This window comes from Trichosurus vulpecula, chromosome 1 (genome assembly GCF_011100635.1).
Source record: "Trichosurus vulpecula isolate mTriVul1 chromosome 1, mTriVul1.pri, whole genome shotgun sequence".
Taxonomy (NCBI): domain Eukaryota; kingdom Metazoa; phylum Chordata; class Mammalia; order Diprotodontia; family Phalangeridae; genus Trichosurus; species Trichosurus vulpecula.
In genome coordinates this window covers 253,382,852-253,398,346 of record NC_050573.1, presented here as the reverse complement: position 1 = coordinate 253,398,346, position 15,495 = coordinate 253,382,852, and the positions used below count along the sequence as shown (strand labels likewise).

Here is a 15,495-nt window from a genome sequence, read left to right as displayed (position 1 = left end):
TTGTCAAATGTCCATTTTTTTCCATTCAACATAATACTGAAATTTGAAGGGTGTGATATTTTAAGCCTGAGCCCCAGGTCTTTTGCTCTTCTATATATTGTGTTCCAAGACCTGCGGTTCTTTAATGTCTCTGCTGCTAGGTCTTGTGTAATTCTTATTGTGGCCCCATCATATTTGATTTGTTTTAATCTTGATGGTTTTAATATTTTATCCTTGAGCTGGGGGTTCCAGAATTTGACTATGATATTCCTATGAGTTTTCCTCACAGGATCTCTTTTAAGTGCTGTGCGATGAATTTTTTCTGTTTCTACTTCCCTGTCTTGTTCCAATGCTTCAGGACAATTCTCTTTAGTTATTTCTTGTATTATTGTATCAAGATTCTTTTTTTGATCATGACTTTCAGTTACTCCAATTATTTTCATATTTTCTCTTCTTGATCTATTCTCCAACTCTGTTGTTTTTATTATAAGATGTTTCACTTTCTCTTCTATTTTTTTCATTATTCATGTTTTGTTTAATTATTTCTTGATCTCTTATAATTTCCCTGGCTTCACTTTGCCCAACTCTAATTCTCAAGGTGTCATTTTCCTCCTTGAGATTCTGGATCTCCTTTTCCAATTGGTTGATTTTCCTTTCATAACCTTCTTGTTTTTCTTGGATTATTTTTAGTTTTAGTTTTTCCTCCATCTCTGTCCTTTGATTTTTAAAGTCTTTTTTTAAGATCTTCTATAAATTCTTTTTAGACAAGTGACCATTTGACTTTGCTCTTTGGGGGTTTCTTTACCTCAATATCCTCCTCTGAGGATGAACCCTGGTCATCTCTATTCCAACAATAGCTTTCTATAGTTGGATTCTCTCTCCTTTGCCTGTGCATTTTTTTTTGTAGTAATAACTTGCTTTTTATAATCTCCTCTAGCCCTGAGGTATGGGAACTGGTGCGTCTTGCCCCAGATCTTTAGTTCTCTCCTCCAGCCTGGAAACAAAGCCAAAATTCCAGCCTTCTGTAAAGGGTCCACAGCCAGGGGCTTCCTGCCCCACTGCTTCTGCTCTCACCGGGCGTGTGCTGGTTCCTTCTCACCCCCATTGCTCTTTGGAGCACAGCTGAGTCTGGTGATCCTCGTCAGGAGAGGTTCCCGAAGTCTTCCTGGGCTCAAACACAAGAATCTTGTCATTATCCCGGGGTGAAAAGTTCCAGTGGCTGGGGCAGAGGCAGCCTCTCAGACCAACTAACCCCGGGGCTTGCTGCTACTTGTTTAACTGGCTTCCCAGCTTGTTGTTAAAACTGAGCTAGCCTGGAGGTGCTTACTCCTTGGATGTGGGAGGGGGAGGCCAACCTAGTTTCTCTTCAGATCTTCTTAAACTGTCCGAGGAAAACCTGGATTGTGCCCCCATTTTTCTTGGTCTCCACCCACACTTTGTTTGCCCTAAGATGCTATTTTAACTCTTTTGTGGGGGAAAACCTTGAGAGCTTGGAATTTTCTGACTTACTCTGCCATCTTCCCAGAATCCTCTCCGAAAAATATATTTTTACAATAGTCATATTGCAAAAAAAAAAAAAAAGCAAGAAAAATAAAGAAGAAATATGCTTCAATCTGCTATCTGGAGGTGGATAGCATCTTTCATCACGAGTCCTTTGGAATTGTCCTGGATCGTTGTATTGATTGGAGTAGCTAAGTCTTTCACAGTTGATCATCATTACAATATTGTTACTGCGTACAATGTTCTCTTAGTTCTGTTCACTTTACTTTGCATCAGTTCATATAAGATTTCCCAGGTTTTTCTGAAGCCATTTTATTTGTTATTTCTTATGGCATAATAATATTAGGTTACAATTATATATCACAATTTGTTCACATTTCCCCCAATTGATAGGCATCTCCTCAATTTCCAGTTCTTTGCCACCATAAAAAGAGCTGTCAAATTTGTTAATAAGAGAAAATATTTTTTCTCTTACATTCATACAGTCTTTCTATTATTTTGACTTTATGAAGATCATTACATAATTTAAATCAAGTCATTACCTGACAATATAACATTGTGGATGAAATATACAGTTATGGTAATTAATTGTGTAATAGTTTAAATTGTGAATATAATAGAATGCATTGTGGTTGCTTAATGCATAGTTACTATCTGATAATTGGTGACTTTTTAAAAAAAATCTTAAATTATTTGTGAAAATTTGTGATTGGGATCATGGCATAGATAAATGACCTTGTGGCCTGTAACACCTAAGCTTAAATTTTGTCTCAGACACATGCTGGCTATGTGATTTTGGGTAAGTCACTTAAGCTCTAAGTTATTTAGGCTACTCTGTAATACTATAAATTGAAGATAAAGTATCAACGTACATAGGTGGAATGAATTTCCTGATCTAGGAGTTGCCTAGACCAATTAAATTAAATTAAATTACAGATCTACTCCCTATCCATATTTAGGAAAATACTATCAAAATATTTAAAGTTATTTCCCTTCAAAATTATTTATCAGTTTTTTTTGCTAACATTCTCCTGAATTTTCTGAGTGGAGATCTATCCTCCCAGATAGCATGAATTAGTTCCATGAAAATGTAGTGTTATGTCAAGTGCTATGATAAGAACAGTGGATTCCATAAAAGTAATCATCAATCCATGGTGTTCTAGCAAGATTTTGAGAATTTATGGTGTGGTTTGGTTATAACACTTAAACAGTGTTAAGGTAAAATAGTATTTGTTGAGGCTGCCTTATTTGGGATAAAATCATATAGATGGGAGGCACAAGGTTGTATTTTTTTTTTTGTGGAGACTGAAGAGGGTTTTTTTTTCCCTCCAAATGCACAGGCACTACAGTGGGGAAAGTATCTGCCACAGATAGAGATGAACCTGATACGATGCATACTCGTCTGAAGTACTCCATTATGGAGCAGCAGCCACCATCTCCTAAATTATTTGCAGTGCATCCAGTTTCAGGCGTGATCACCACAATATCACATCAGCTGGACAGAGAGGTAACTTTAAGCATAACATCTAATTGCTGTGTCAAATTTCACTGAAAAGTATTATTAAAAATGATTCCAATTTAAAGAAACACCTTTTAGCTGAAATGTGTGTGGGGGGGGGTGCAGAAGTGCAAAGAGTCAGATCATGTAAAAAAGATTGCAGTGAGAGGATGTATTTTATGATTTTCATATTTTATTTGAACTGGTTCTTTTATTACTTTATTCTAATTGTATGGGATGCACCATTAGGAGAATGGAATATGATATTTTGGGGGTTAATTACCAAAGGATGGAAGAACAGTGCAAAGTGATAAAGACCAAGAAGAGTGAGACTGGCTCATTAAAAGCATTCTTGAAATTATTTTGATTTTTCCTGTGGATTCAGTTGAAACTGGGGTTTTGGTTGAAATTGAAGCTATGGTTATGGGTCAAATCTTAGTGCACGACAGTTTCCTTTGCTTTATGCATGGCTATAGCCTGAACCAGCCCAAACCATTAACCTCCATGAGCTGGCTTGGAAAATGTGCTCTTGGTCATGAAAGGGACTGAAAGAGTGAATATGAATGATGGACCAGCACACGGTGATTGTTCATCTTGAAAGTAGGATTCAGAATACATGTAGCATCTTTTAATATAAGGGTATTGTTATTATTATTACCACTCAGCCCTTAAATCACAATAGACATTTTTCCAAACTAAAAGTGATCAAAAGTCATAAGTAATAATTCAGTCAACATTATATTGAACCCTAACTCTTTGTGTTGTAGTGTCCTGGCCTTGTGGTGGATAGAAAAAATGATATCATCTCTTCAGAGAGTTAGGATTTCTTTAGAGAAAGAAAAAATGAGGATGAGGGCTATGATGATGATGATAAGGAACAAATAGCATTCTCTCTCTCTTCCCCCATCTCTTCCAATTAGGTTTTCTCATATGAGAGAATAGTACCCACCATATTTGTGAATAACACACCATTGGGAGGGCTAGCTAACACATTGAATAAATCATGATCTGAAAGAAAAAAAATAGCCTGATGGATAGCCTTGAATTGGGATAAGTATAGGAAGATGTATTTTAATCAAGATAGATATAAAAATTCTACATTTTGATCTAAACTTCATAATATGGGGGAATGATGGCTAGACAGGTGTCTGAAAAAGATCTGAGGGTTTTGGTGGGTTGTAGTCTTGATAATGGTACAATATGGTAACCAAATATCTTGAGAGGAATATTTTACAGAATGAGAAGGAGGCTAGGGAGATAGTTTATAGGAACAACTGTAAAGATAAGATGTGTGAATTCTAGTTAAAAAAAACCTTTTTGTGACTTTTAATTATATTTTAAATAATATTTTACTGATTTTTTGTTTGTATGCATCTAAATTTTTCTCTGTATTATTCCTCCCCTCTTCCAGAGAGCTATCTTTTGTATTAAATAATATTTTTAAAAGAAAAAGAAGAAGAAAAGAACAAGTAAACCAATCAACATATAAAAAAAATCTGAAAATACATGTAGTATATCTGTGGACCTTTCTCTACTCTGGAAAGGAGTAGGATGAGATGTCTTCTCATTTCTTTGAAGCCATGCTTGTTTTTTATAATTTTGCTTTTTATTGTTATAACAACAATGCTGTGGAGGGGTAAGACCAACAACACCAGCACACCGGAGGGCTGCTAGCACAGGTCCTTTGATCTGTTTTTCTAAGGCAACTTTAAGGCATTAGCAATCTTACTTTAATTAACATACATATACAATTCATTTAGTTCAGGGGGAAAAGCCAGCACCCTGAACTTCAGAGCAAATACAAACAGAAATTACAAACAGATCTACAGACACAAATCACAATCCACACATAGTTACCAGAGAGAAGCACTAATATCTGGGTTTTTCAAAGCTTGGGGGCTCCTTATAGGCTACCCAGCGTCTCCACTCCAACGCTCTTCCAATGAGCGAGCCCCCAAACAAAATGCTAACCTCAGAGTATATATACACTTCTTCAGGGTCAGAGTTCTTCACCCCTCTAGAGGGTTTCACACCTCTCATGACCTAATTAGCAAAAGGGTATGAGCCTGTCTACAAATAAAAGCAAGATTCAATCAAAGGCATTGATTGCCTTAGTGCTGAGAAGCACTCCAAAACAAAAGACAACAAAAAGCCCCACTTTGCTTGCCCTTACAGTTGTTTTGTGGTGTTTCTTTCCATTTAAGTTGTAGTCATGTATATTGTTTTCTTGGTTCTGCTTACTTCACTGTATCAGTTTGTGCAGTCTTTTCCATGCTTCTCTGTAGTCATCACACCCATCATTTTTTTTATTGCTGTGTTCAGTTGTTTTTCAGTCAGATTCTTTGTGACCCCATTTGGGATTTTCTTGGCAAAGATATTGGAGTGGTTTTCCATTTTCTTCTCCAGCTCATTTTACAGATAAGGGACTGGGGCAAACAGGGTTAAGTGACTTGCCCAGGATCATAGAACTAGTACTTGTCTAAAGCTGGATTTGAACTTAAGAAGATGAATCTTTTATCCACTGTGCCATCTAGCTGCCCCATCATTTCTTATAATAATATTCCATCATGTGGATATGTCATAATTTGTGTAACCATTCCCTAATCCATGGGTATCTACCATGTTTTTGGTTTTGTGTTGTCTTTGGTGACTTTTAGTGAAAAAAATTGAAAAGAAGGCATAGAAGCTTGATTGCAAGGGGATAATAGTGAGTTCACAATGAGGCAGCAGATTATTATAAAATAATACTTTTTTCAATAATTACTATGTTAGCATTTATATAGCATATTAAGGTTGGTAAAGTGCTTTACATATACTGTCTCATTTTACTGTAGTATTTGATCATATATTGAATAAATGTATGATTAGTAAGTTCTGAGAAACTAGGTGGTGCAGTAGATAGAATATCAGCCCTGGAGTCCAGAAGACTCATTTTCCTGAGTTCACATCTGGCCTCACTAGCCTTACTAGCTGTGTAACCTTAGGCTGGTCACTTAATCCTGTTTGCTTCAGTTTCCTCACCTGCAAAATCTGTAAGTTCTAGCTGGAAAAGCCATTTTAAGATAGGAGTCAGGCAACCTTCATGGAAGGGTAGGCCCTGACATAGGGTCTACATAGGGCTTATATGGCAGGAAGTGTGTGGGGGCATACAACAGAAACCATAGTGGAAAGCAGTAATGAATCCCCTATATTTAGAGCATAGTAGTCAGATAGGAGTCTAGCCAGGGCAGAATGTATATCAGAAATGAGGTGGAAGGCAGGTTGGGCTCAGATTACGGGAAGTTTTAAACCTCACTCTAAGAAGTTTGAATTGTATCTTATTGACTTTGAGGTATCATGGAAACATTCCTGCTTACCAGTATGTGTTGAGTGTTTTAAGAAGACGAATTTATTATGTAGGATTAATTGCAGAGGGAAGATTGTAGAGATAGGAACATTTAGGAGACTTAGAGTAGTCTAGATTCAGAGTATTTGAAAATCTGGCAGAGTAGAAATAAGTTTATGTTCATCGGGTTCTGGACAATCAGAATGGCAGTGGAAATAAGAATTAGACATAAAACATGATGAAGGATAAATTAACAGCATTTGGCAACTGATTACTTAAGCGGACAATGAAGGAGGAGGTTTTGGTGGTTTTGAGGTTTCGGTGTTTTGAAGAAGGTGGCAGTTTTCCCAGAACCAGTTCAGTTTTAGATATGTTATGTTAAAGATTGGGAGCCTCAGTAAAAAATTTCTGTAGGTAATTCATTGTAAGGAGCATTCACATTAAGGACAGTGGAGGAAAAAGTAGCCCATCAAAGAGGCAGAGATAGATTTTTCAAAGAGGAGGAATAGGATAGTGTATGAATGGTGGTCAAGAGAGTGGTCAACGCTTTCCAATGTAGCAGGCTATCAAGGAGAGTGAAGATTATGAGGAGGAAACTGAAAAACAGGGAAATTCTATTGTTTATATGATAGCTCTGTGCTGCAAATGAATAACTTAACTTAGTATGTAGTTTACTATTTTAATATTTAGAACACATAATCTCATCATTCAAAAGTATTTGATAATTATTTTTGCTGGTTAAAAATTTGGAAGTATCTTTTACATATTGTACCGGAAAAAAAATCTGCTGTTATAGTATCCTACTATAAAACTTCCTAACACAGTATGAACAGAAGCAAGATCTTTAACTTTGGCTTTGAAACTTGAGCCTTCCATGCTTCCTTTTTCACCCCAACTCTTTTCATCTAATTTTGATGCATACCTTTTTTTCTGAAATGTCCACCATCTCCCAGTACCCAATAGGCCAGAAAGGTCTCTCCTCTCCTTTTCCCCGGAATATATGGTGCTGTGTTACATACTATACAAATCATGTTAATAGACCACTAGGAAATTATCACGTAAAACAAAGTAGCACTATGTCATCTAGTCCAAACTCCTCATTGTACAGATGTGGAAACTGAATTTCGGGGAAGTGAAATAATTTGCCCAAGCTCAAATAGATAGGAAGCTTCATAGGTAGGTTTTGAACCATGGTCCTCTAACTCCAGAGTGAATACTTTTTCTCCTTTGTCATGTCAGAAACCATAGACTGAATCAAATGGCATAAAGGCATAAACAAACTTTGGCCATGTAGGTTTAAATAAATGATCCATGTTATGTAAAAATAGAGGCCAAAGTGCAATGTAAGGAGGTGGTAAATTGAAGAAGACATTAGAATTACATTTTTAGTCACATGAAAGCAAAGTCCAATAGTTGTTTTGATTCTTTCTAGCTAATCATGGAAAGACAGTGGGATTTTATAACCTAATAATTGGATGAAGGAAAAGAAAGACCTTTTTTACCTTTTGGGTACTGGGAGATGGTGGATATTTCATTAAAAAATGATATGCATCAAAATTAAATGTGAAGAGGAGTTGGGGTGAAGAGGAAAGCATGGAAGGCCCAAGCTTCAAAGCCAAAGTTTGGTTTTTTCAATTCTTTCATCTGAAATTGAGTTGCTTAAATTCTCTATTTCTTCTTTCATTAATTTGGATGTTTCACATTTTTGTAAATATTCACTTATTTCACTTGAAATGTAGTTGAACAATGCAGATTTTTTTTATTCCTTTTTCATTTCTTTTGAATTCTTTTATTTTTGATATTGGTAATTTAATTTTCTGTTTCTTTTTAATCAAGTTAGTTAATAGTTTATCTTTTAAAAAAACTAGTTATATATATCAATTCATTTTTTTGGTTTCAATTTTGTGAATTTCTTTAAAAATAAATTTTAAAAACAGGAATAAATGATCTTTTCCTTAAAATGATAAATAGTATATATATATATATATATATATATATATGTATGTATATATATATATATATATATATATATATATATATATGTATGTATGTATAACTTAGAGTGAAAAATAATAATGAAATTCATATGGAGAAAAAAGTCAAGAACTCCAAAGAAATAATGAAAAGAAATGGAAAGAAAGAGAGCCTATCAGTGCCATATCTCAAACTATACTACAAAGCAGTTATTTTTAAAAACTATTTCATCATGGTTAAGAAAGGGATTCATCAGTGGAACAGATTAGGTACCTAACATATAGAAGCAGATGTGTCTAATACCTTACTATTTGATATACACAGGCCCCAGCTACTGATATAAGGACTCAATATTTGACAAAAAATTTCTGAGAAAATTGGAAAATAATATGGAAGAAATTAGATTTAGACCAATACCTCACACCATATACAGAGATATCCTCCCAATCGACATGTGACCTAGATATAAAAGGTTATATCGTGGGAAAAGTTGCCTATTAGAGATCTAGGGATAAAGAGAAAATCCATGACCAAAGAAGGTATAGAGAGTATAACAAAGGTGAAATGTATGATTTTGATACATAAAATAAAAAAAAGTTTTAATACAAACAAATCTAATAAAGCTAAGATTAATTTACTAGGAAAAAATTTTTATAGCAAGTTTCTCTGATAAAAGTCATTTCCAACCTTTATAAGAAATGGATTCATATTTATAAGAAGGAAGACCCATTTCCCATTTGATAAATTATCTAAGGGCTGTCCAAAATGTGGCCCATAGGCCGGCCCCCTGCAGTGTGATTTATGCGGCCCACCTACAGGCATAGAAATGTAGAAATTTACATAAATGCTTTAGTAAGCCTACCGGAGCTACTACAGAACTCTTCACTAAAATGGCAAATCAAATCTATTGTCTATTGTTTCAATGAAAACCTAAGATTGGACAGCTCTGGTCTAAGAATATGAGCAAACATTAGCTTTTCCAACTACAATTGAATTTTTATTTTTGGTTTCAGGTAGTAGACAAATACAAATTAACAATGAAAGTACAAGATATGGATGGACAATTTTTTGGTTTGATGAATACATCAACTTGTATCATTTCAATAAAAGATGCAAATGACCATGCTCCCACTTTCACTAAGTCTACGGTAAGTGCTTACACTTATTTAATATAAGATACATTACATCTAATCAAAACATCTAATTTTTTTTTAACCATGAATCATGTCATCTGAGTTAATTTAATGTTTTACTTCCTGGAAAAAAAAACCCATAAAACTACAAAATACATAGTATCTTTATTCAAATTCCCCCAAGTAAAATTAAAGAAAGGTTAGATGGTTGCTACACATAAGAAGAAAACTGCTTTATCACTTTGATTAGCATAATGGTTGTATTCCTTTGTCACACAGACTAATCTAATTTTTACTCTAAATGCATTCTTTAAAAATGACCTTGAATGATAGGACCATTCGAATTCCTTGTTTTAAATCACATTTGTGAAAACTGTGATATCAAATGCTCTTGGAGTTGGTGGAGGGAGGAGAACTTTCACTACCGTTAACATAGCTTTCTCTCTTTGTAAAGGAAATTCCTAATGAGACTTTTATTTATTTCAGTATGAAACATCAGTGGAGGAAAATACAATCAAGATGAATATTTTACGAATAGCTGTACAAGATAAGGATTTGCCCAACACTGCCAATTGGAGAGCTAATTATACCATTTTAAAGGGCAATGGAAATAAAAATTTTCAGATTGTGACAGACCCCCAAACCAATGAAGGTGTTTTATCTGTGATAAAGGTGAGAAAAAAGAAAAAAAAGATCATAGCTTGGAAAGTCTAAAACTTGTCATATTGACTTAACTTAAATGAACTTTGGCATTTATAGGAATAGAACAAATGTTTAGATAAAGTGTAAAAATCTGTGCTTCTCTGTCTTATGCAAGCACTCTTCCAACCTATGTGTTCATGAACTTTTAGAAAATCATATTATCTTAATTAGTGAATGGCTTCCATTCCTTCGTAGCCAGAGTCACTATGCCAATATGATATTAGCTGATATAGTTAAATCATGCATTTTCTCAGTTCTAGCAACTGATCCAGTCTAGCATAGACCAGAAAAGTAGGATCCATGAATATCTACTAAGGTTATATTTACCTGTTTCAAGAAATGTGATTTTACTATTCCAGTTCAATATTGAGAACATTCAGAGGCTCTTCTAGGTCAACCTCTAGTTTTAAGTAGGCTTCCTTAGCATTTGGATATATAATTGGGAAGCCTTGACTCTTTTGAGGCTTAGCAAGTGTTAAAGTAGGTAGAAAAGTTTTTTCAAAGTAAAAGGGAAGCTATTTTTTCTGGCCCTTCTGGGAAGCTTGATGGAATTCCACACTACTAGAATTCAAAAGCCGTACAACCAGGGCAAGATTTTCTCAAATCATTCTGTTTAGGCTTCAGAAAATTTCGCAGAGCACTCTCATAGTATTGACCAAAGGACTCTAGGAAGAGTAGCTATGGCATCCCAACCTGAAATAGGGTTCAACCAAAATGCTGTTAGTATTCCCCGAGTTGCTGGAAGCCTCTGTTGCGGAGGAGTGTCATGGCCTTTTCTCACATAATTATCTGAGAGACAACATGACAGCAGTGGAAAAACCGTTGAATTTAGAGTCATGGGACGTGGTTTCAGATTCTAGTCTGGTCTCTGACTAGCTATGTGAACTTCAGCAAGTTATTTGGCTTCTAAGAGCCAAAATTTCCTCATCTGTAGAATGAGACATTTGGGTTAGATGATCCCTAAGGCTCCTCTTCCTCTAATGCAGGTCGTGTGTGTGTATGTGTATGGATGGACGGACCCCCAGCAGTCTAGTGATTCCTACAGACTTTTCAGAATAATATTTTTAAATAATTTCATAAAATGATACATTTCATTTAGATGTTAGTGAAAATGATAAATATGTAACATCAAGCAAGTTCATGTACATCTTCTTAACTCCTTCTCTAAACCAGTGATTCTTAAAACATAAGCAAAACCCCCACCAATATGTGGATTTCTGAATTAGTCTTTGTATTTTCAATAGCATTCCAGAAATAAACTGTTTCTACCTTTTCATGTCTGATGGAATTCAATATTTAGGGGAGTTTCTGGCTACTTGAAATGGCCATGCTATTAGGAAATGATGATCATTTTATGAACATACTCTGTGGGCAAAGTTTGGAACCAGACATTTATTTAACCCTTTACATTTTGTCCTACTTAAGTAAATCCTGGAATCATAGGAATTGAGTAGCTATCTAGTCTAATTCAAACCTGAAAGGAATTACCACTATAACATATCCAACCTCTGCTTGAAGATCTCTGAGGAAGGGGTACTCACCATCTGTTGAGGCAGCCCTTCCCACTTGTGGACAGCTCTAATTGTAAAGAAGTTTTCCCCTGACATCAAGTATAAATTTGCCTCTGTATAACTTCTGTTCTTTCCTCTTCCTTCTGTTCTCACAGAACAAACAGAACAGTCCTAATCCCTCAACCACATGACTACTCTGTAAATATTTAAAAACTGATCATCCCCCTCCCTTTTTCTCTGATTCTTTATTTTTCCAGATTAAACATTCCTATTTTCTTCAACTGATCCTTATGTGACATAGACTTAGAGCTTTACATCATACTAGTTGCTCCCTGGACATTGTAAAGTTCCTCAATGTTCTTTTTAAACTGTGATGCTCAGAAAATGCAGTACTCTAGATGGGATTTGATTACAGAAGAATGCAACAGAGCTTCCACTTCCTGTTCCTAGAAATTGTACTTCTCTCAAAGTAGCCCAAGATTGTATTAGCTTTTCTTTCTTTTTTTTTTTTTTGGTTGTAACATCATTTTGATGACTCAGAATCCCTAGTTTTTTTTTTTTTTTTAGAACTGCTATCTAGGTATACCTCTCCCATCTTGTATTTATGAAATTGATTTTTAGTACCCAGTTATAAGACTTTCCATCTATTTCTATTGACTTTTATTTTGTAAGATTTAGCCAAAATGCTCTAAGTCTGTCATGAACCTTTTGGATCCTGTCATTGGATGTATCAACTATTCTTTCCATCCTTCTGTCATCTATGCAGTTGATAAATATCATCTATACTTTTATTCAAGTCATTGATAGAAATGCTGAATAGCGTAGGACCAAGCACAGATCCCTGGGGAACTCCACTGAAGACTTAACATGTGGACATTGAATCAATAGCAACTATTCTTTGAATCCAGTCATTCAACCAATTCTGAATACATCAAATTATATTGTGTCTAATGTACAACTTTTCATCTTCTCGACAAGAACAACGTGCCCCTTTATTTAAAGATTTGCCAAACAAATATTGGCAAACTATAACCAAGGCATTGTACTAGTTTAACAATTCTGTCAAAAAAGGAGATAAGGGTAGCCTGGCATGACCTATTTTTGATGAAGCCATGTTGACTGTTTGTCATCACCACTTCCTTTCTAGATACTCACCAACCATCTATTGAATAATCTGTTCTTTAACTACCCTTGCCAATATTAGCTCATTCTGAACTTTAGCACTGCTGACACATTTTGTGGGACTTTTGCCATGCTTTTACGTTAATCCTCTGTTATCTGGCCTTGCTCCCAGCTTTTGTGCACTTCTCCTGATCTCCCTCCTTTGCCAAATGCCTCCCATCATGTCCCCCTCCTTTGGTTCTGAGATTTTTCTCATCAAATTATTATACAACAAACAGCTATGATCCCTTCATGGATTTCATCCCTCCAAGTCCCAATGGTATCTGTGAAGTTAAATTTGATTTCCAGTGTTAAGACCTTTTGTTCTCTTTGTTTCTTAAGCTTTGGGCATTTACAAATAGACACTTGAGGTTTCATTTCTAGTGCTTTTTCTTGGAATTTTTCTCTTGTGAATTTCTAGGTGTCTCAGTTACCGTTCTTTTTCTTTTGTGGATTTTCTCTGAACCATCTGACTTGGAAGATATACACAGATAATCTTCATCCTCCATCCCTTTTATTTTAAAGCCCTTTTGTTTGGGAAGATACCTGTTAAATATTATTAGACTCTGTTAGCTGTAGTCTATGACTGGTAAATAAATTGTCACCTCTGTATTGATTATAAATCATGGTTCAGAAATAAAATTCCCATTCTCATGTATAGCCTTCTTAACTGACTGTTCCTCTTTCCAAATTAGTTTTTTTTTTTCTCCTGCCTCCCTTTCCTTCAATGGACAGCAGTAAGAAAAATGCAACCTGTGTTTCTATGGTTTCCACTTTCTTACCCAAGACTTCACAATTACTGATAATATTTTTTTGTTCCTTTTTGAAGTATCTTTTATGCCCATGTGAATATCCAACTGTAGGTATCTGTCGTTTGTTTTTGATAAGTTGTGAAGTATTCTTTCTTATATCAGGGACGCATACCTCAGGAAGAAAATAGATTTCTCTATTGTTGTCAGGTTGACAAATAAATGCCTCAATTATCTCTTAGCAAGAAATCACCACCAACTACTCCTATTCTCTTCTTCCTTTGACCCTTTGGCTCTAGTACATCAGTAAATCACCAATTCCTACTGCTCCTTGAATGCTTAACTATCTTGGGAAAGAGTTGAGGAGATGGAAGAAAAGGGAGTCTGGATACAATCAATCAACACACATTTATTAAGCATTTACTAGGTGCCTGGCACTCTGCATAGTGCTGGAGATACAAAGAAAGGCAGAAATACACACACACACACACACACACGCACAAAATAACAACAAAAACCCAAACAGTCCTTGCTTCAAAGAGCTTATATTCTAATGGAGGAGAAAACATGCAAATGGTTATATGTGTACAAAATACAGCTAGTATAAATGGGAGGTAATCTTAGAGGCAAGGGATGAGTGGGAGGAGGGGTTAGGAGAGAGGTCTGGGAAAAGCCTTTTAAAGAAGGTGGATTAGTATTGAATTTTGAAATAAGCCAGATGGTGAAGGTGGGGAGGAAGAGCATTCCTAGCATGAACACAGGGTCCAATGGTGTAAATTATATAGCGAGTACTTTGAAAATATGATTGCTTGTGAGTTTTAATTTTCTAAAATTTTCTAATTTTCTAAATTTAATTTTCTAAAACGAACAACAGCAACAACACATCCTTAATATTGCTTAGCCATAGTTAACCCCTATTATTTGAGTAGCAGCCTCCGATAATGTTACACTGTCTCTCCCTAAAAGTTGGACTTTTCAGTGTTTACATGCTGTTCTCCCAAGTGATTCTCACTTGGGGCATATTGGAGAAAGTGAGAGCAATATTCCAAGAGTTATAGTCTAAGGCATGCATGCAATGGTACCTAGAGCCTCCTTTAGCTAGAGAAGACTAGACGCAGTAGTCGCTGGTGATTCCTCATTCAGGGCTAACCAAGGCAGCTATTTGTCAACTTGATAACAACAATAGAGCTACTGTCTTTCTGTGGAATGTATCTATGATGTAACAGAGAACCTCCCAAGACTTACCAAAACAAATGACAGTCACCTATTTCTGGTCACTCCTTTTGGATCAACTGTACTTTCTTTTTTGGCCACAGAGATATTGGAGGATTATAGGTTTCATAGGCTTTTATAGGAGGTAGAACTGAAGGGATCTTAAAAATCATCCAATAGTCTTCTGATTTAATATATATGTGTAATTGTGATACAGGATGTTCATATTTCTTCTTATTTTGATGAGATTAAATTTGTTGTCCAAATTGACTAGTTACCATTAACTTGGCCAACGTGACACATAGACATTTAAAATGATGTAAATGCTCTTTTATAGCCACTGAACTATGAGGAAAATCACAAGGTGATACTGGAAATTGGTGCAACCAATGAAGCCCCATTCTCTAGAGATATACGGAGCACGAGCACAGCTATGGTAACTGTAAATGTAATAGATGAGAATGAAGGCCCAGATTGCAGTCCAGCGGCACAGAGTATTCGCATAAAGGAAAATGCACCCGTGGGGACGAGAGCCAATGGATATAAAGCAGAGGACACAGAAACCAGAAGCAGCAATGATATAAGGTATAGATGTTTATCTAAATAAACAGTGTCCTGTCCTGCCTGGGTGAAGGCCAGGGCTTAGGCAAACACGGAGGCTGGGGAAGGGCAGTCCCCCGTTGGGGAGAGAGGCAGGGTCTGAGTCTGGAGTCAAGAAAACGTAAAATAGAAAGTCAAGCCATGTCCTTAT

The 15,495-nt window shown here is 35.7% G+C and overlaps 1 protein-coding gene across 2 annotated transcripts in view; it reads left to right on the top strand.

The window, feature by feature from the left end:
- LOC118848515 (desmocollin-3-like) overlaps positions 1–15,495 on the top strand; it is a 68,732-nt gene that overhangs the window by 24,649 nt on the left and 28,588 nt on the right. For both annotated transcript variants that reach the window (XM_036757430.1, XM_036757438.1), the window contains exons 7-10: positions 2,820–2,986; positions 9,290–9,424; positions 9,896–10,081; positions 15,082–15,329. In XM_036757430.1, coding sequence (XP_036613325.1) covers positions 2,820–2,986; positions 9,290–9,424; positions 9,896–10,081; positions 15,082–15,329 — 736 coding nt within the window. The remainder of the gene's footprint in view (positions 1–2,819; positions 2,987–9,289; positions 9,425–9,895; positions 10,082–15,081; positions 15,330–15,495) is intronic.